Source organism: Austrofundulus limnaeus, unplaced genomic scaffold (genome assembly GCF_001266775.1).
Source record: "Austrofundulus limnaeus strain Quisiro unplaced genomic scaffold, Austrofundulus_limnaeus-1.0 Scaffold36, whole genome shotgun sequence".
NCBI lineage: Eukaryota > Metazoa > Chordata > Actinopteri > Cyprinodontiformes > Rivulidae > Austrofundulus > Austrofundulus limnaeus.
The window spans coordinates 2,384,696-2,404,925 of record NW_013952438.1 but is presented as its reverse complement, the minus strand read 5'-3'; the positions used below and the strand labels follow the sequence as shown (position 1 = coordinate 2,404,925).

Here is a 20,230-nt window from a genome sequence, read left to right as displayed (position 1 = left end):
ACACACACACACACACACACACACACACACACACACACACACACACACACACACACACACACACACACACACACTGTTGGTTGTTCTACGCTCATGAGGACTTTGCAATGACTTCCATTCATTTACTTGTCATGTCTATAAACTAACCCTGACCTCTTACACTTAAACTCACTTCACATCTTAGTCCTCAGTCGAAGCCCATGGGGACCGGGCTTTTGTCCCCATAAGGCACAGTGGGACCCCATCAGGGGAAATGGTCAAAAAAATGCAAAATCGTCCCCACCAGGCAACAAAAACACGCACGCGCACACACAGAGGGGGGAGAGAGGGAGACGTCTGCAGCGTTTTTCCGCCAACAGGACAAGATTCAAACGGGATTCATCAGCTGCGGAGAGACAGAGGGAGGTAAACAAGACCGCTTCTCCCCCGGGACTTCATCAACACACTGTATGTGTGTGTTTTCGTGTAGGACGCACTGATTTAGTGAGCAGCGCGAGCCTGAAGTGCCTCTCCGTGTTTCGTCCTTCCTGGCTGCCCGAGGACGGGACGTTTGGAGCGGAAAGAAACGCGGCGGTCATGTTCCGGGTGTCCACCGGGACGCGTCTCCTCCTGGAGCCGTGCGGGTCTCACGCCGGGGGACAGTAGTCCAGTCCGCTCAGCTGGTGACCGTCGGGATGCCCGCGAGGAACAGGTACAACCTGGTGGACGACGTGGCGGACTCCCGGCTGCCGCTGCACAACGAGGAGGCTTACCAGCACGGCATTTCTTTCCAAGCCAAGGTGAGATATTTATATGTATATTTGTTTCTTTTGAGTTATTTCACTATGAAGTATATTTTCTCAGGGTTTCAGTGAGCTGCTGCAGTGGCAGGTGCACCGGACCCTGCTCCTGCTGCGGGTCCAGTTTCAAGTTTGAACACATGGCAGCCCCCCCACCATGCAAGTTCATCACACAAGTGTTGGTTTGGTTTAAACCTCTCAGCACTGCGGAAGTTTTAAGTAATCCCTTTATTGCTTTATATTTTTGCTTAGCAAGAATACTTTCTTTTCATATTTTAAAGTAGTCTTATAACCTGTAGTTCTTGTGACTTTTTGTAGTTCTTGGGACCTTGGCTGCTTTTTCCACTCATCCAGGGCAGTTCTTGACCACTTTCATTCTGATGTTTGTTTTGTAAGCCATTGGTTTAATATATGAATCATTCATTTGCATAAAAAGCCCCCACCCCCCAAGCTAGACAATTAACCAAGGGCCAGAAGTGGGCCATTTCCCCCTTCAATCTGGCCTTCAGTGTAAACTAACCAACACAAGTGACCATGACTAAATCAGGCCTACACCTTTCTAGGATCAAGCCTGAAATTAAAGTTGACACTTTGCGAAGAAGTCAACATTGCCTTTGCTGTCAAGTTTAGTTTAGAATGACCCAGCGCACAGGCAGAGTTCAGGTGTAACAAAAATATGGTCTTTATTAAATCAAAAAGCTGACAAGGCGGCTGAAAAACTCACTTGAAGGACGTGGCGAAAAAAAAAACTACATGAAACATGAAAAATGAGACAAGCTTTGCAGCACAATGGGCCTCATGCAAGAACATGTTCGTATTCTTATCCTAAATTTCTCTTACTTTTGTTTGTACAAAGGGTTCGTACGAACATGCCACGTCAGATTCAACAAACTCCTCTATCTTCAGGAAAAGTGTGTAAATGAGCTGCGTAAATTCCACCTGTTCTATCCAGCTGCTCATGCACGCGAGAGGAGATTAGCATAATTACCACCCCAAAAACACCATATAAGGCTATGTTTCCTGCCTCAGATATCAGGAAGTGTTCATTCATGAAAATGACAGCGTAAACTAAAAAGAAAAACTTTACGAGTTCAGAGGTTGAAGTCCGTCTGTCAGAGATCCAGAAAAGAAAATCTGTCATTTTTAGCAGGTCAGCTGTGGAATAAAAAGAGCTGCTAAAAGTATAAACAACTGTGTTAAATCATTATTTATTCAGAAGACACAGCGTTGCGCACCGTACACCCCCACCCCACCTGCGTGGTTGCAGGTGGTCTCAGATGCGGGTTTGAAATAAGCATTTTAAAATATTTTCAAAATAAGTCTGGCACTTTGGAGAAAATCCAGGACTTGCTGGAGGGATTATGTATCCCCTCTGGTCTGGGAATGTCCCGGAGTCCGCCAGGACGAGCTGGAAAGTGTCGCTGTGGAGAGCGGGGTCTTTCTGCTGTTGCCCCCGCACCCGATCCCGGATAAGCCGGACGGACAATTTATATTGTTAGTCTCAATTATTACATTTAAAATTATAACTCTAATTCAAGCAGAATAGCCTATTGTCAACATAATTATGGAGTGTGATTTATTTTCAACTTAAAATATCTTCAAACTAACGAAATATAAAGTTATTAATGAAGAAAACCCGTCTGGATAACAGCAGACTGACTGTTCGTAAAATATACGACAGGTCTGGACCACTCGTGAATTTTGTTCGTATCTGAAAAAAATCTTAGAAAACGAAAACATTGGTGAATGCCACAAATTCTCCTAAATCACTCGTACGCACAACTCAAGAACAAATCTGTGCGTACGAACGGTTCTTGCATGAGGCCCAATGATCCCACAATGACACAAAGACAGGACAGAGCTTAAATACACAGAACAACTAAGGAGGGAACAGAAAACACCTGGGGAGACAAAGACAACACTAATTACAAGAACTGAACACACCTGAGACAGAAGGAAACTCRAACAGAAAACCACATGAACAAAACAGAAAACAAAAAACCCAAACTATAACACTTGCATGCAAACTTTTAGAAAAACAATCTGCTCAGATATTCTGGCTGTGACTCTAATCTACTTCCTTATACCCATATTTAGCTGAATATGTGGACAACCAATAACGTTATAGCCATTTTTATGTAAGCAGAGCCTGATATTTTAAATGTTGCCTTTTAATGGATATTATATTTGACAGATCCATGTGATAAACTCTGCTCTTGGTTTCAGACCAGAACATTCTGGAAGAAATTGTTGCCCACCCATATAGCAGGCGATAATGTATTTGTCTATTTTGTTGAATTTTAACCTATAGAAATTTTTTTTTTGAAATTTAATAATTTGTCGACTTTTCGTATGTCTACATAGATCAAGATGCAAGTAGGGAGGTACCGATCCAGATTTTTTTGGCTCCCTGTCTGATACGTATATTTTCAAAGCATTAAAAAATGTGACCAGTATTACTTAACATATTTTATTTTGCTTATTTATTTGTTATAACATGACTAACAGTGTTGCTTGCCTTTTTTAACAAACCTACCCTGAGTCTGAGACTTAAAAAATAAATAACCCACAGATTAAAAAGTAAAAAAAATAACAACAACATGTAGCTATCTGAGGTCAACATTCTATATTAAAAGCGTCAAAGGTAGGGACAGCAACAACAAAAAACTACCGTTTCCAAAATGTGACCTGCTGTGCTAAAGTTAAGAGTCCACAGCTCCAATTTTACTGACTGTGCCCAAACCAGTCTAATGGTCTTTCATCATAGTGTAAAGAAAATAAATTTGTCACACTTATAACAATAGCAAAAAAAAAAAAACAAAAACAAACAAAAAAACCCCAAATGATAAATTGTCACTAAACTAAACATAGAGCAAACTTTCAGCTCCATCTTCACTCTCTGCAGTCTGAGCATGATGTGATGTTTTTTTAAAGGAGACCAATTATGGGTCCTATAAATTTTTTTATGGTATATCTGTGGGCTATCCAGACCATGTTCATTCAATTTAATGCACAAAATAATTCTCAGATAATAAAATTTCCCATTTTCTTGCTCTGCCTGCTCTGACTTCTGTTCAGAAGAGCTGTTTATGTTAATGAGCTCTGTTGGTAACGCCCTCCAAAAATCTGTTGACATTAACTCCGCCCTCCAAAGCCAGCGTTTACGTTAGCATGGCTAATAATAGCAGAAGCTCCGTTGTACAAACATATGAGAGACCCAGAGGCAGAGTCGTGGTCACAGCTTCTTTTTTTCCTCCCTCCTCTGCTCTGCGCTCACTCTGCATGCTGTTACCAGAGCAGGGAGCAGCAGCGGTCAAAATACCTCAGAAACTCAAACAAATAGGCTTTAATAAGGCTTTAATAAGCTAAACAATAGAGGTACATGAGAAAACGTGTTCATTACGAATGAAAACAAATAAATAATTAAATTGTGTCCATGCCGGTCTCAAACCCTGGTCTCCTGCTCTCTGGTCCAACACTCTACCCATTGTTCTATAGGAGGCTTGATGTGAAATGAACACAGTGACGGCTTTTTATACTGAGGAGGTGGAGCCTCACCCAGGGGTTGCTAGGTAAGGGGCTGAACGCAGGTTCCGGTGGGTTGTCGTACGGCTTGTGACATCACAAAATGACGGAAGTATAAAACTTGTCGTTAATATACATTAAAAATACATTTATTTACAGTAAATATGCCCCTGGGTGCATTTCTTTTTGGCTCTGTAGTGATAAATCCCAGGTTCTGTGCCACCACACAAAACTTGGGCATGACAAGTTTAGAACTCAGCTGCAATGTCTTTTTCAGACTTGAATGAAAAATACAGCCACACTGCTGCCATCACTCCTTGCTACTCAGTTAGCACAGTGTGTTGTTGTGATCAAGGTGCTCAGCTTGCTGGATTCAAGCGCTACTGGAAAGAAATGCTGGAGCAGACTGCTTGTATGGGAGTGCTTATACCGTTGATTTTAATCCGATGCACGGTTTTTGGCTGATATTGAATTGGTATCCTAGATCAATATCGGATCGGGACACTCCTAAGCTGAAGGTAACTTGACTGTGGTATAAAACTGAAATATGTGCCTGGAAAATACACAATACCCCTCTTTAAAGCAACATAAGAAATAACTCTTTGGAAATAAAATGCATAAGAGTGATTTAAAACCTTATCTTAGTATCGTAAAACACAGTTGATCTGAATGATTTATTTTTTTATTTATTTAGCCTTGATGTCTGAATTTAATGAACATATTGTGGTATAGCACAGTCCCTCTGTGGACAATTTCCTGTATGATAGGGCTGTGAATTGGCAAGAATTTGGTGATATGATACATATCATGACACGGGTCTGATCTGATATATTGCCATTTTTTCCCTCCAAAAATGATAATTTAATAAAACTCAGCATGTTTTATATGCATTTATCTTTCTTATTTCATCCATGTTGTCAGTGGTTGGGTTAAATGTGCCATTAAATACAATCTAAATACACATTTTCTTTGTTATTAGACACTTAGAGGCACAGTGTGTAGGATTTGTTGTTTTCAGCGACATCTAGTGGTTGAGTGGTTGAATCATCCTCCCTGGTCCTCCCCCCACCCCCACCCCCGCATTCAAACACAAAGGAGTTGCTACGGTGTCTCTCAGGTGTCAAAAACCTTTGATAATTCCAACCGTGATGCAGCTTCAGGGCTAGTGATGTTTCAAGTGGTAAGATTATGAGCTTTAATAAGTAAAATTATCCCAGCTACAATGACAGACAACAAACATTACATTTATAGTATTACAACTAAAACCGTTTTTGACGCCGCCACCGCAGTTTGTCCTTCATGAGCCTTTGTAGAAAAGATGGCGGTGCAAGATGACGGCTGCYTGTAGTGGCGACCCGCGACCATGGAGATATAAACAGCTTTTTATAAGGTAAAAATAATAAAACAAGGTCTTTGTCTGCAATGATTAGACATGTTTTTTATTATTGTCATTAGTGATTATCTCAATTTCGGCTAAAAGAATTGACAAAATCGTACACACTGTGCCTTTAGGTCTGAAGAGACATAAAATGATCTGACATGGTACTTTTGTCTTGTCAGCGCCATTAGTTTGATAATATATTTGTGGCAGCTTTTTCATTGAGAACGAACTGCTGGCATGAAAGTTTACATTTTAAACTTTAATTTAAGATGTATACACTGTTTTAGAGAATCAACACAGTAAGAAAGTGAAAAATATTTCAGTATATTGATATTTTCTTGCACCCCATTGTATGAACTTGAAAATGTTGTAGTTTTTGCACAGTTAAATGTCTTATGTGGAACTTTCCACGCTTCCTTATTTGTTTATCTTAACCTAAAAGTTTTATACAAACGATATATTTTGTATAAAACAGTAAAACAGGTTTGTGTCGATTGTTCACACGTCTTCTATCTTGAGCTGTTTACCAGGAAACTGGAAGAGTTAAAACGAGGGAGTGTTTCTGCTCCAAAGTTCAACCACCAGGATGTTCGTTTTATTTGACCTACTTTTTATCTACTTGGGTTTTTATTATAGTATTTCACAGAAACTTATTGTTCCATCTCAAACCATGAATACAACAAAAACCACGGGGTGCAGTAATAACGTGCAGCCAGCCACTGAACTCAGTGTGAGCTCATGAATGAATGAAGCTGTAAAAGTGCAGACGGTATGTCGCTAAAACCAATCTAAAACGTCAGAGCCACAGCTGTTTCCTTGCTAAGTCAGTGGTAGAGATTTTTTACGCTCCCAGTCCATTTACTGTAATCTAAATAACGGCAGCATCAAAGGCTCCCCTGGAGCTCCTCATGAATGTAGATGTATGCGAGCCGCGCACAGCTTCCTAATGAACCAGAGCAGCATCGTCTTCATTATGTGAAAGGATCTGTTCTGAAATAGAAATGCTGCGGTTGCCTTGTTTCAAGTTTCAAGCTTGTTTTGCTTTGCAGCGGCTGAAAATGAATCAGCCCCAGGTGGTGATTCAGGAGGGTCGGGACAAGTTGTGGGCGGGTGTTTACTTTTTTTTTTAGGAAGGGTTCATTGCTTAAATGATTGCTTGAAGTTTCACCTAAAGGTGCATGGGTGGTCCTCAGGGTGCCACTGTTTATTTAGTGGGAACTATGAAGACAAAAGTTTTAATCAGGTAGAGAGACATTGGAAATATACACAAGTGGTTTTAACCATAAAATTGCTAAAGCAATAGATTTAAAACAAATGTTCACAGAAAAGTTTATGAACAAGGACTATTGTGTGTTGCAGATGCAGCTATTCAAACTGGGTTGATCAGCTGATTGCTCATCTGAATGGGGCCAAGATCAAAGTGGATTGCTTCCATTTTGGAAGTCCTGTCTTAAAACTTTCATCGCAGTTCAGGCGATGTATTGCCATTTTTATAAACTATTACAAAGTCTGTCAGTTTTGCTAACTTCATCGTTTATACATAGACTGTGTCTCACTTCAAGGACTACAGCCCACGGAGTGCACATATGTTGGCTGGTTGGTCTTTTTTATGGACTTCTCACGCAGCGACAAATGCAGCACAAAAAACCCTGAACAGAAGGCTGCATCTCATGGCCGACACTATCTCAGGATTCATTGTGCTTTCATCGGTTTTTGCAGAAAACAAAAACACTCGTGGAGTTTGGAAAGTCATTACAGATGGGAGAATTCATTGTTTAGCAACTTCGCTGATGAAGTTTATGCTGTGATGTGATGTTAAATAAACAAATACTGATATAGTTTTTTTAAACAAGTTATACAATGTCATATAATAGACATTTTATAACATTGTATAACAATGAAAATGAAGAGTGAAAGTCACATGAGTAAAAATCTATGGGAGAAACAGAATGCAACATATTAAAAACCTAAATAGCAACTGGAGCCACATTAAATGCAAGCTTCACAATATTATTATAAAGCCAAAGTGCTGATACTGGAGCTATCAAATTATAAATGTCATGTTTAATATTAATTTAACATTTTCAACAATACATTGAATTTTGTGACGTTATACCTTCTTTGAAGGCGTGTGAATACATGTTCCAATGTGTTTTGAGTTTTAGGCATTTATGGGTGATGTGATATACAGCGGGTAAAATAAATACTGAACATGTCAACATTTTTCTCAGTAAATATATTACTAGAGGTGCTAATGACATGAAATTTTCACCAGATGTCGGTAACAACCCAAGTGATCCATACATACAAAGAAATCAAACCATAAATGTCCAGAAATGAAGTTATTTGTAATAACGTGGAATGTCACAGGGAAAAAGTATTGAACACGCTTACTGAAATTTATCTAATACTTTGTACAAAAGCCTTTGTTGTCAATTGCAGCTTCAAGATGCCTCCTGTATGGAGAAACTAGTGGCATGCATTGCTCAGGTGTGATTTTGGCCCATTCTTCCACACAAACAGTCTTCAAATCTTGAAGGTTTGGTGGACCTCTTCTATGAACTCTGATCTTTAGTTCTTTCCATAGATTTTCTGTTGGATTCAGGTCAGGTGATTGGCTGGGCCATTCCAGCAGCTTTAGTTTTTTTCTCTGAAACCAACTGAGAGTTTCCTTGATTTTGTGTTTGGGCTCATTGTCTTGCTGAAATGTCCAGCCACGTTTCATCTTCATCATCCTGGTAGATGGAAGCAGATTTTTATCAAGAATGTCTCTGTACATTTTTCCACTCATCCTTCCTTCAATTATTTGAAGTTTGCCAGTACCATATGCTGAAAAACAGCCCCACACCATGATGTTCCCACCTCCAAACTTCACTGTTGGTATGGTGTTTTTGGGCTGATGTGCAGTGCCATTTGACCTCCAAACATGATGTGTATTCTGGCATCCAAACAGTTCAATGTTGGTCTCATCTGACCAGACTATATTCTCCCAGTATCACACAGGCTTGTTTAAATGTTGTGCAGCAAACTTTAAAGGAACTTCAACATGCTGTTTCTTCAGCAGTGGAGTCTTGCATGGTGAGCGTGCATACAGGCCATGGTGGTTCAGTGCATTACTTATTGTTTTATTTGAAACAATCGTACCTGCTAATTCCAGGTCTTTCTGAAGCTCTCCACAAGTGGTCCTTGGCTCTTGGACAACWCTTCTGATAATTCTTTTCACTCCTCTGTCAGAAATCTTGTGAGGAGCACCTGGCCGTGGTCAGTTTATGGTGAAATAATGTTCTTTCCACTTCTGAATTATGGCCCCAACAGTGCTCACTGGAACCTTCAGAAGTTTAGACATTCTTCTGTAACCGATGCCATCGTGATGCTTTGCAACAATAAGGTTGTGAAGGTCTTGAGAGAGCTCTTTACTTTTACCCATCATCAGATGGTTCTTGTGTGATACCTGGCCATCATTTGGGACTGAACCAGCTGATATTAACTTGCACTGACAAGGGGCAGGCTTGCTTTCTAATTACTGAGAGAGTTCAGCTGGTGTCTTGTCTTTCCATGCCTTTTTACACCTCCCTTTCTTCATGTGTTCAATACTTTTTCCCTGTGCCATTCCACATTATTACAAATAACTTAATTTCTGGACATTTATGGTTTGATTTCTTTGTATGTATGGATCACTTGGGTGTTACCGACATCTGGTGAAAATTTCTTGTCATTAGCACCTCTAGTAATATATTTACTGAGAAAAATGGTGACGTGTTCAATACTTATTTTACCCGCTGTAAAACGGTATATTCAGCCTGCCTGGACTTTAAAGGGTGTGGCCTCCATGGGCTGCAGTCTACATGGACTGCAACCCTTGAATTGCGACACAGCCATTGTTGTTTTTTGCAAACTCAAACACTATCAAAAGCAGCTAACTGTAGCACTTTCTGTTCAGCTTGGGGCACTTCTGCTAGTAATGTGACATGCCTGTCAGAATAACTATGATATGAAAATGACAGCAATTAAAAGGCTTTTTAAATAAAGGAACAGCTATGAAAGTTTTGAAATGGGACTTGCAACTAGCAATCTACTTTGGGCTTGGTTCCACTTGAAGCACTCATTTCTGCTTTAGAAACAACAGTTGATGTGTGTTGATGTGTGTCTTTTCCACAGTATGTGGGGAGTATTGACGTGCCCAGACCCAACAGTCGGATGGAGATCGTGGCGGCTATGAGGAGGATCAGGGTAAGATGACCTCACAGTGGCACATTTCTGTTGTGTGGGAAGATTCAGCAGTTCTTCAGATGTCCTCCGTTAAAGACAACAGGATGAAGGAAATGACCCGGATGCTCCTGGTGTTAAACAGAATTTGATAAAGCCTTTGTGTTAATAGTTTTCACACCCCGCTGCCAAAACGAACCGACGTAAAAAAAAAAAAAAAGGTCGTCGGGCCTTGCACACTCATCCTCCGTCCTTCGGTGATTGCCCTGTGATGGAGGACGGAAACTACTTCTACAATACCACCGTGCTCACACGCAGAATGAAAGGAGTGTGCTGCCGTCAGATGAAATTTATTTTGAGAGTGCAGTGATGCATCGACCGGCCACTGAACGACTCTCGGTGAAAGCAAGGCAAGGCAGAAATAAATGTTTCTAGAAAGGGGTGAGGCACGTGTGCCAGGAAATGCTTATATTTCTTTCAAGTGTGTGTTATAGTTGTCAAAGTTCAACCTGTTCCTTCATTCATCGCACATAGTCAAGCTGAAAGTTTCATCTTTTTTCTTGTTTTGAGTAAAAATGCTGTTTGTAGGTGAGTGCTGCATTGCTTTAAAGGTGTGTCTAAAAGTTGCAATTGGACAATTTCACAAAAGACGTTCCGGCAGACGCCAAACGTGTGCCTGTTTGAGAACGGGGTACGTGCTGTGCAGCCTGGTTCCCAAACGTACAAATGAGTGAAGGGTAAACATGACCATCATGGTGCTGCACAGCTGGACGGCGCTGAGGAGGAAAATGTGTGCGAGTACTCTGTCAGCCTGTTTTAGCATCTGATCATGAAGTTCCCATTTGAAAATACACTTAATCTGTCAGATTGGCTGCTAAATACATATTTAAATAGTTACTTCCTCTAAGATAAAAATGTGTGGAATGATTTTGTTTGGAAAAACTGATTCATACAGCACCTTCCTGGTTTGGTGTTTACATTTTTAGTGTCGTGTGTCTAGTTTAGGACGGCATGTGGCTCAGTTGGTAGAGCTGCTACCTCTCAGCTACAAGGGCCTTCCTGGGTAGAGTTTGCATATTCTTTCTGTGCATGAGTGGGTTTTCTCTGTTTCCTCGGGTTTCCTCCCACAGATCATAAACATGAATGTTAGGCTAACTGGTAACTCTAAATTGCCCCTAGGTGTGAGTGAGAGAGTGACCCAGTGTTCAGTCTAAACAGTTACATGTAAACACACACCTGATGCAGTGTATCACCTGAATTACTTGACCTGGAACTAATTTAGGGCGGAAGGAATTTGCTTTGAAGTCGTCTTCGTTTTTATTAGCTGTTTGCTTGACTGATAACTCATGCTACTCTTTCTTCTGCAGGTAAGATAGTGACTGTTTATAACTCCGCAGAACATTATTTAAAGTTTTTTCCCTGTCTGAGGGCTTGTGCTACACATCCATTAAAAAAGCAGAAAATAGAAAAGCAATGATTATTATTATAATTTTTACTAAACCAAGATGCAACAGGGTTTGTTGGCTTCATGAAGCTTGTTGGTTGGATGCTGTTATCCTTGATGAGTGTCAGTGTACCTGCCTCACTCTGTCTCTGGTCTGTAAGGGTCTGCTGGCTGCAGCTGAATATGTGACGTCCAAATAGGAGAGCGGGATGGATCCTGTCATCTCGCTGGCTCTTGGCAGCACAGCAGCTAAACTCATCTCCCAATGTCCCACTGCTCTTTAACCTAAAAAAATAACTTCATCATCACAATCATCATCATAGTGACGTAAACAGAACCATTAGAAGAACACGACACAACTTTGTATTTTACATGCTTTTTTCTTTATTTATGTTCTGTTGTAACGCTGCTGTTTTATAAAGCTGTTCTCAGTTTTACACCAACACCTATTTTCAGTCAGCCTGTTGCTGAACTCTGTACACTCGCTCCCTTCTTCATCGAGTTAGCATCAGACTTTTCTGTTTTTCCATTTACAAAATTAGTTTGTCGATGTTGCTGTTTTGCATTCGCTTTCCCCTTTTTTTGTTTTGGTTTGCCTCACTGAATTCACCATGCTCCTGTAATGCTCCTGTTAGGTTGTACAATTTCATGTTCATTAGGAAAGTTACATTTTGACCTGGATTTTTTTAAAATTATTTCTTAATGGCATAAACCACTGTAGTAACCACGCTACAAATCACAGCTGTGCCGAGGCAGGTTATGTTTGAAATTACAGTTCAACACATTTTTACCCATCAATAAAGTAAAAAGAGAAATCTAATCTGAAGGACATTTTATGTTGCCTTGGAAAGCAACGCAAACTATCCTTTCGCTTTCTCAAATAAGACTAATAATCTGTAAGAGAAATAAAAACAAATAAATAAAATCTTAACCACTCACCTCTAAAACAGAAAGTTTAATGTGCTAAAGTTTGTAGTTGATGATTTGTAAGAAACAAAAAATAACTGATTTCTCATCCTTTTTATTTGTTTCAGGCAATTCAAAAAATCACAGTAAAATTGAACATCCTTTTTAAGGATGTCCCGATACCACTTTTTCACTTCCGATACGATACCGATATTACAACTTTGAGAATTGTCCGATACCGATATTGACCCGTTACCATAACAGTACAAGTCACACACTTTTACCTATTATTTTGTAATGTAAAATCTTAGAAAAGTCTTGATCAAGTCAAACAGTGAAAAAGAGTAGGTATGAGAAAAACTGACCCATTTATTTTTAACCAATGGATCACATACATTTTAAACTGAAGAACATNTTTTTTTTACATTTTATTTAACCTAATAAAGGAATAAGCTACTGATTTTTCTGCCTGCCATTTGCCTGTATCGCCATTCTACTCTTCTTGGTTTTTAGTTTTTTTTTTTCTAAGAGCTGTAAATTCCAGGTTTAGTTTTGTTTTTGAATACATTTACAACATTGTTATTAAAAAAACAAACACTGCTAAATAGGGGTGTCCCGATACAATTTTTTCACTTCTGATATGATACCAAAATTGGCCGATACCAATATTTACCGATACTGATATTGATCTGATACCATATCAATACGAATCACACACTTTTACATTTTTTGTAGTGTGAAATCTTAGAAAAGTTTTGAACAAGTCAAACAGTGAAAAAGAGTAGGTATGAGAAATATTGACCCATTTATTTTCAACCAATGGATCACATACATTTTAAACTGAAGAACATACTACAATTTAATATAATAAATTATAATACCCTGAAAAATAAAACATAATAAAAACAAAATGTTCTTTTGAAATATAAAATAACAATTCAAAATCACTTCGGTTATTGTTTTACTACCTGTCAGCCTGGTGCTGCTTTATGGTGGGAATAACTGAAGGTGGGGACGAAACAAAAGCCCACATTATTGTCTGTTCAAAGTTAAGAGTCCACAGCTCCAATTTTACTGACTGTAACTAAAACAACATGATCATTGCACTTAATCTTCACTCAAAAAAGTGTGTAAACAGATTAAACATCACTCTAATAACAAGAGCAAAAAATAAATAGTAAGAATTAGTCAGTTATTTAAATTGATAGCTACCTTTCTTACTGCTGCATTTTCTGAGCATCATGTGGAGATTAGCCTCTCACTCCTGCAGGGAGCAGTTTTTATCACTGCTCTCATCATGTCGCTCATATTCCAAAACAAAAGCTGCGCTCTCCTTTCTTCTGTCCATCGACCCAGAGCTAATCCACGGGATGTCAAAACAAGCGTGCTGTCCTCGCTTCTGCCAGTTTAGAACCACTGACTGAGAGAGGAGGTTCCGAAACAGCGCGGCTGTGTGCGGTCACTGGACCGAGGCTGAACGAACCGAGCCGAAACGCAAAGCTGCTTCCAGGGTGGAGAGTAGTTGTCGCTCCGGTTTAAAACGTACACGGTTCTGTTCCCCCTCGGAAAACTTGTGCATGACAACTTTGCACTTAGCTGMAACTCTGTTTCTGATGAAAATAGAAAGTTCTGCCGACATTCTTGCTAACTTGTTAGCGCAGCATGTTGTTGTGATCACGTGAGCGCTACATGCTGGATCCAAGTGCTGCTGGATAGAGACACTGGAGTGGAGGCAGTGGACTGCTGGAACGGACTGCTAATATCGGAGCACTTATATCGAACATTTTTTATGCAGGCCGATAAAATCCGATACTCATTTTTTGGCTGATATCGGACCGATATCCGATATCAATATCCGATATCAATATCGGATCGGGACACCCCTAATCCTTTTATTGTAATCATTCTTTTAAAATATTTTATTTTTGGTGAAATTAGAAAATTCCTGTGTTCTGATATGTTGTGAAGCACTTTGTTGAGAGGCATAGAAAATGACTTTAAATACAGGCCCTCTCATGGGTTTAAGCTGTTTTTGTGGGGGTTTTGTCACCAAGGCCGTTAACAGCATCAGGGTTGCTGCTAAAAGAACAAGGCTGAAAGGTCTCGCACATCTAAGGGGGCTCAGATTCAGAAAGCATGTCTGAGTTTAAGTCTGGCATTGTTAGACCACTCAGCGGGGTCTCAATTCTTAGCTGTGATGAAGACAAACAAGAAGAAAGAGACTGGATCACAGTTTAGAAACATCTATCATTTTCACTTGAACATTTTTCATGCTACAGCGTATTTAATGAGACACCCCCCGACCCCCAAAAACCTAATTTCATTAGCTTCCAAGGAGAAAGATTTTCTGGTGATCAGTAGTCCTTTTGTGTTTCCTGAACGTCTTTCAAAATTAGTTTTATTGATCATTTTCAATCCAGTTTTTGACTCTTTTAAGGATATTTGTTTGTTTGTTTCTCATTAGCATTTTTAAACTGCCTACACTCACCTAAGACGAACAATGTCCTCTCGGCTACATTAAAACAGAAAGCCAAGCTCCCTGTTTTGACTCGATATGGAATAAAACGCTCCCTATATCTACCTCGGCTAGAATCAAAACAACCGCAGAAGCAACCAGACGAGCGTCTAACAATTACAATTTCAGTGTGTGTGGGCCAAAAAATTAGCCGTAGCTTTTAGCATAAGGTGCTAATGAAAATATTAGCTCACCGTGTTTCTGTCACAGACAGGTTCTTTTTCAGCTCCAGTCCCAAAAGGTCACCCACAGCGGCCGAAGTAAGGACAGATCACAAACCCGGACACGATCAGCAGAGAAAGACAGGTCATCTTCCTCAGAGAAAAAAAAAACCCTTCCTTTCCCCATTTTCCGGTAGACGTCCGAGAAAAAGTCGACTCGCTGCGGGCAATCTCCGGTCCTTGGAGCCGCTTTTCGACAACGCCAAAATCTGTCGTGGCATGATTTACCAAGAATGCAGAGACACGTTGGAATAAATGCACAGAAAGTTTGCGTGTATGGTCGTCAAAATGATTTAATTCGGAGCAACAACACAGCAGACAGTCAATCAGGAAATCTGCTGAGTTGTGACTGGCGCGTCAGCGGAAAGCAGCCAATAATATCATGATAACGTCATGTGATAGTTCACAACCAATCACAAATCGCCAACTGTAACCTTCTAACCAATGACAGGACTGTCAGCCTGGAAACACCTTATCAGAAATTAAAGAGGTCGTACATCGCTGGAGTCTTGAAGTCTGGCCAATAGAGTAAAACGGCCGAAACTGGTTATAATAAGATATGATTACTGAACAGTGTCAAGGTAGAACAGATATACATAATTAATCCATAACAGTGATGAATTTTTTAGCATTACAGTATGTGCATGCTTAAAAGAGGCTTCCTGTTGATTTTTCTAATCCCATCTTCAATGTACAGGTCTTCAAAATTTTCACAAGTTAGCAAAAGTTGTCTAAAAGCGACAAAGCCTTGTAGTGTTTTAGACTTATGCCAACTTGTGAAAAGTTTGTCCAACACTAAAGTTGTCTGTGCTGAAGATGGAATAAAAAACATCTACTTGAAGCCTGTTTTGGATGTATGTTTACTTTAATGTCAACCACTAAATCTAATAAATAAACAAGTGTGTAACTTAGTCATAACATTTTCATAAGACGGCATAAGTTCGACAGGGAGTCGAGTGTGACAGGGCCTTAAATTAGAGTTTTAAAGATTCAACATGTTATTTAATTTTATCAGCAATATGTAAACAATTTTTTGGAGGGAATAATTGTTCTTGAAAAATATAATCAACTGACTGTTGTAATTATACTACTCATAAATCCAAGTTGTACAGTCCAGTTTTACAGGCTTTTTATAATTGTTTAAGTCCACTTTCTGCTTCCAGACGCACAGGAGACTTTTTTTAGTCTTTTATTTTTTAAGGTTGAACCCTTTCCACTGCTCTGACATTTTCTGAAAGCAAACATGAGCTTTGAACAGCAGGTGTGCTCTTTTAGGCTTGTTTGCCAAGTCAAATATATTTACTTTGCACAGATGAATATTGACTCCCATTGCTTAGTTTCCCTTATTCTCTTCTGCCTTTAAGTAAAGGACCTTAGCATTTCATTTAAAAGTGCGGCGCTCTCAGCTGAGGGACTGAGCACAGACGCAGGATTTGAGTGTGATTAAAGAGAGTGAGGAATGAAGTGATGGCGGTGGCAGAAAGAGCCGAGAGGAAGTCCTGGAACGGAGAGGCGTTGTGTGGTGGCTGGCAGAGTCGTAGCGGTTTCGTCTCCCCTGGCTAATCTCTTTAGCCTCAGTCAATGTGAGAAAACGGCTGCAAACATGATACGAGAGGAGGGAAAGGCTTTCTGCTTGTTCAGTAAAGTCTTTAACAAACTCACACACCTGCTATTCCCACAGAACTGAAGATAAAAAAACACAATGTGATATCCCGTGGAGCTTTTCAGCAAAGTGTTTTTGCTTTTTTTTTGTCAAACGTTTTCCCAGCTACATTCGACTGGTCCTACTGTGCTGGTGTTTTTAGAGAATTTGTTACATTCAGTTTACCCAGTGGCATAGAAAGTGTGCACTCACAGCCATCTTTGTATGCAAGTTGTGTAAGTGTGTGTGTGTGTGTGTGTTTGAGGCACAGCGCTCCGTTTTAGGGGAGACCTCATGCATTCTAACAGCTTCCCTGATCGATTAAACAAGGCTGACTAACAAAGGCCGGTGTTGCTCCGTCCGCATGGAAAGATTCTGCGTCTTCCACGGCTCGCTGCCTCTGAAAACCGTGCCGGAATTTCTTTGGGAAACAAACATGTAACTACTTACAGGAGGCCTCCGTCTCTCTACAAATGAAAACAAGTTTCAGGCGTTTTTTTTCCCCCCTTTCATCCGATTTCCCAGCTCTCTCCTAGTTCTTTATTTTTAACTCCCTCCTCCTCTCTACCGCTGTTTTCTTTCCATCCCCTCACTCTCTTCCTACTGAAATAGAATGTCTCAATTTAGCCCATCTCTGGCTATCTACTCAGAGCTGACAAGAATAGATTTTAGTCTCAGGGCAGGCTATGCATGCTACCCCTTTGAATTTTGATCAGCTCTAATGGGATTTTTAGTCTCCCTCACATGTCTGTCAGAGTGCAGTGTCTTCCACTGGCTGCCAAAAGTAACGTTTTGTTTTGTGTCTGTGTAAAACGTCTCCGGAGAAGACCCCTGTTGTATATAATAAAGGCAGCAACCAGAAATATCTTTGCTTTTTGAATATTTGTTGGTCTTTTGTGTTCTCTAAGCCAATGTTTCCCAAAGTTGAGGTCGGGACCCAAAGTGGGGTCCCGAAACATCAAGTTGAGGTCCTGAAAAGATTTTCGGAATTAATTACATTTTTGTCTTAATTGTTACAAAGGAGTGAGGTTAGTGTATTTAAAATGGATAAATGTTGTATAGAAATATTGTTACTATGCCCATGTTTAGTTGACTTGATACAAATGTTTATCATCCAAAAATAGTTGGGGGCACAGGTCTCTGCTACTGTTATTTTGTGTGTTTTGGGTCAAAAGCTGAAAAGTTTTGGAACCAGCGCACTTTGGTTCCCAAAGTTGGGCTTGGGACCCAATTATGGGTCATGAAGCACCTTGGATAATCTCCAGAAATCAATTAAACGGTAATATAATGTAATGTAATATTTTCCCTATAACTATTACAAAAACACACAAAAAAGTATAAATATTTGTATTTGTGTACAAGCTGTTTAGGTTGACAAAAAGCCTGTGTTTTTAGGGTTATTAACAAAGTTCGTGTAATATTTGGGGTCACAAGTTTTTGCCATGGATATTTTTGGGGTCATAAGATAAAAAGTTTGGGAACCACTGCTGTAAGATGCCATGACTCAGATGTTTGACTCTTAGGGTGGATGTCTTGAGGAGACGATCCCTCTCGACCTGTCATGACTACGTTCTGCAGTATTTCCTTGATCTCAGTTTCTGTTTTTGTAAACTAAAAAATATATTTTATATAAGTTGTTACACCTGTGGGTAAAACTATCCTCTGGTTCTGTGAGAGCCAGGGGCCAGAGGTGGGAAAAGTATTCACATTCATTCGTCAGTAGTACTAGGGTTCAAAAAGACTTCTGTAGAAGTTGAAGCATCAACTCATGCCTTTTACTTAAGTAAAAGTGTTTAGTACTGGTTTTAAAACTGAGTGTAAAAGTATAAGTAATGTAAAAAGGAAAAAAAATCCATTAAAGACAAACGCTTAGGCCTTGCCACAGGGACCTTTAGTACCTCCCCACAATAAAACATTTTTTCTAAAGGCAGTAATTAATTATAATGTTATATTAAAATGGTAATTTTGGAGAAATTTGGAAAACAAATATTCAGTAGTGTGTCTCTGTCATTGCCTCTTCATACTAGGCTATGTCTGCTGTGTTCTGCTGGAGTGATGTGTTTTGTTCCATACAGGTGTACAAACAAACATGGTGTCACAATGGAATATATTTATTTTTCTTATCCAACCACAGTTAAATTCACTCTATCCAGGAGACCAAAAGAGGCCTACAGTGCATTTGGGTATAAACCAAACAAAATTTTGTTTCTTGCAGTGCAGTATTTACTTTGTTTCCAGTTTTCGTAAAATTATGGGTATCAACGCAAACTAGTTAGAATGAAAAAATCTGCAAAAGGTTGAGTTCGTAAACTGTGAAAAATGACTTTGCAGGGCTTCACTGATCTGGGTTAGTTTATGTGTGTTTTTATTTATTTTAACAATGACAAGCTGAAATGAAGTACTCATTACATTTTTCATAATGTAAAGAGTAGAAAGTACTGATAATTGTGTCAAAATGTAAGTAAAATGGCTGAAGAAATATTACTCCAATAAAATATATAAAACCAAAATTTCTGCTTAGGTAAGGTAACAAAGTTTTTGTACTTTGTTGCTTGACATCTTTGCCAGAAGCCATGGTAGCTCAGTGGTCGGCGCAGCGGTCTCATTATCCCAAGGCTGTGAGGTCGAGCCCGCATTGTCAGTAAGACCGCTCAATGTATAAAAAATACCAACTGTGTATGTTGGCTGGGGGGGCTGGGAATTGTACCAAAGTGGGGGTGGTTGGAAGGCACATATGTGAACAAGGAGTGTGCTGCGTTTAAAGGGGGCATGAACCATAATGGGGGGCTTTGTTTTCATTCTGTGTTCATGGTGGCTTAATGGCAGATGCACAACAATGTAGGCGACCTATTTGTCTGTTGGATTAGACACAAGCTCAGCTTTGAGATGGGCACGGTTTTTTGTTTGTTCAAACACAAACAGAAAGAATGTTATGATCTTCCTGAATATAAATAACTTCAGAGTTGAGCATCATCAGAACACGATTTGTGTTTTTACAGCTGGTCTTTGCAAATCAGAGTTAAAAGACTGAAGAACTGAAGACTTTTTTACCAGTTTTTTGGGCACTCTAAGAACATAAACCCCAAGAATTTCAGGGGTCTACTGTACCACCTTTTTCTTAAATGTTTGACATTGAAATGGTTTAATAAGTGTAAATGTAACTGCTTGGTATAAACAGCAACATTTATTTTGCTTGACGTGACAATTTAGTTGACCAAAACCAACATAATTTTATTGTTCTTTCAGTAGTTTATTTATACAGTGACTCAAATACATTACTAATCAATTCTTGTAGCACTAAATACAAACAAGTTTAGTCCTATTCATTTTCTAAATTTAAATGAGTAAAAAAGACATTCACTTGTAAAGTGACCCTAAACTGACATGGAAATAAACACACAGTGGGGTTTTTCTAGTCTCTCTTTACTACCATAACTGTTTCTTGTGTATACTAACACACACACACACACACACACACACACACACTGCTTTTAGCATCTATCCAAGCTATATCTTTTAAAAAGTGCTCATTCTGCTTGAATGTCCCCACTTTGATCCAAAAGAAGCCCTCCTCCAAAGGAAGACATTTCTAAAGACAAACTCAATCCTGC

General features: G+C 39.5%; 1 protein-coding gene across 3 annotated transcripts in view; it reads left to right on the top strand.

The window, feature by feature from the left end:
- The first annotated feature begins 20 nt into the window (after nt 1-20).
- Nucleotides 21-20,230, top strand: part of si:dkey-34e4.1 (carboxyl-terminal PDZ ligand of neuronal nitric oxide synthase protein) — an 86,366-nt gene continuing 66,156 nt past the window's right edge. Inside the window, exons 1-2 of one of the 3 annotated variants that reach the window (XM_014006602.1) lie at nt 23-779; nt 9,844-9,915. In XM_014006602.1, coding sequence (XP_013862056.1) covers nt 675-779; nt 9,844-9,915 — 177 coding nt within the window. In that variant the 5' untranslated portion in view covers nt 23-674. Of the gene's footprint in view, nt 780-9,843; nt 9,916-20,230 lie in introns of all 3 variants that reach the window. The other 2 variants (XM_014006604.1, XM_014006603.1) reach the window with 2 other exon arrangements.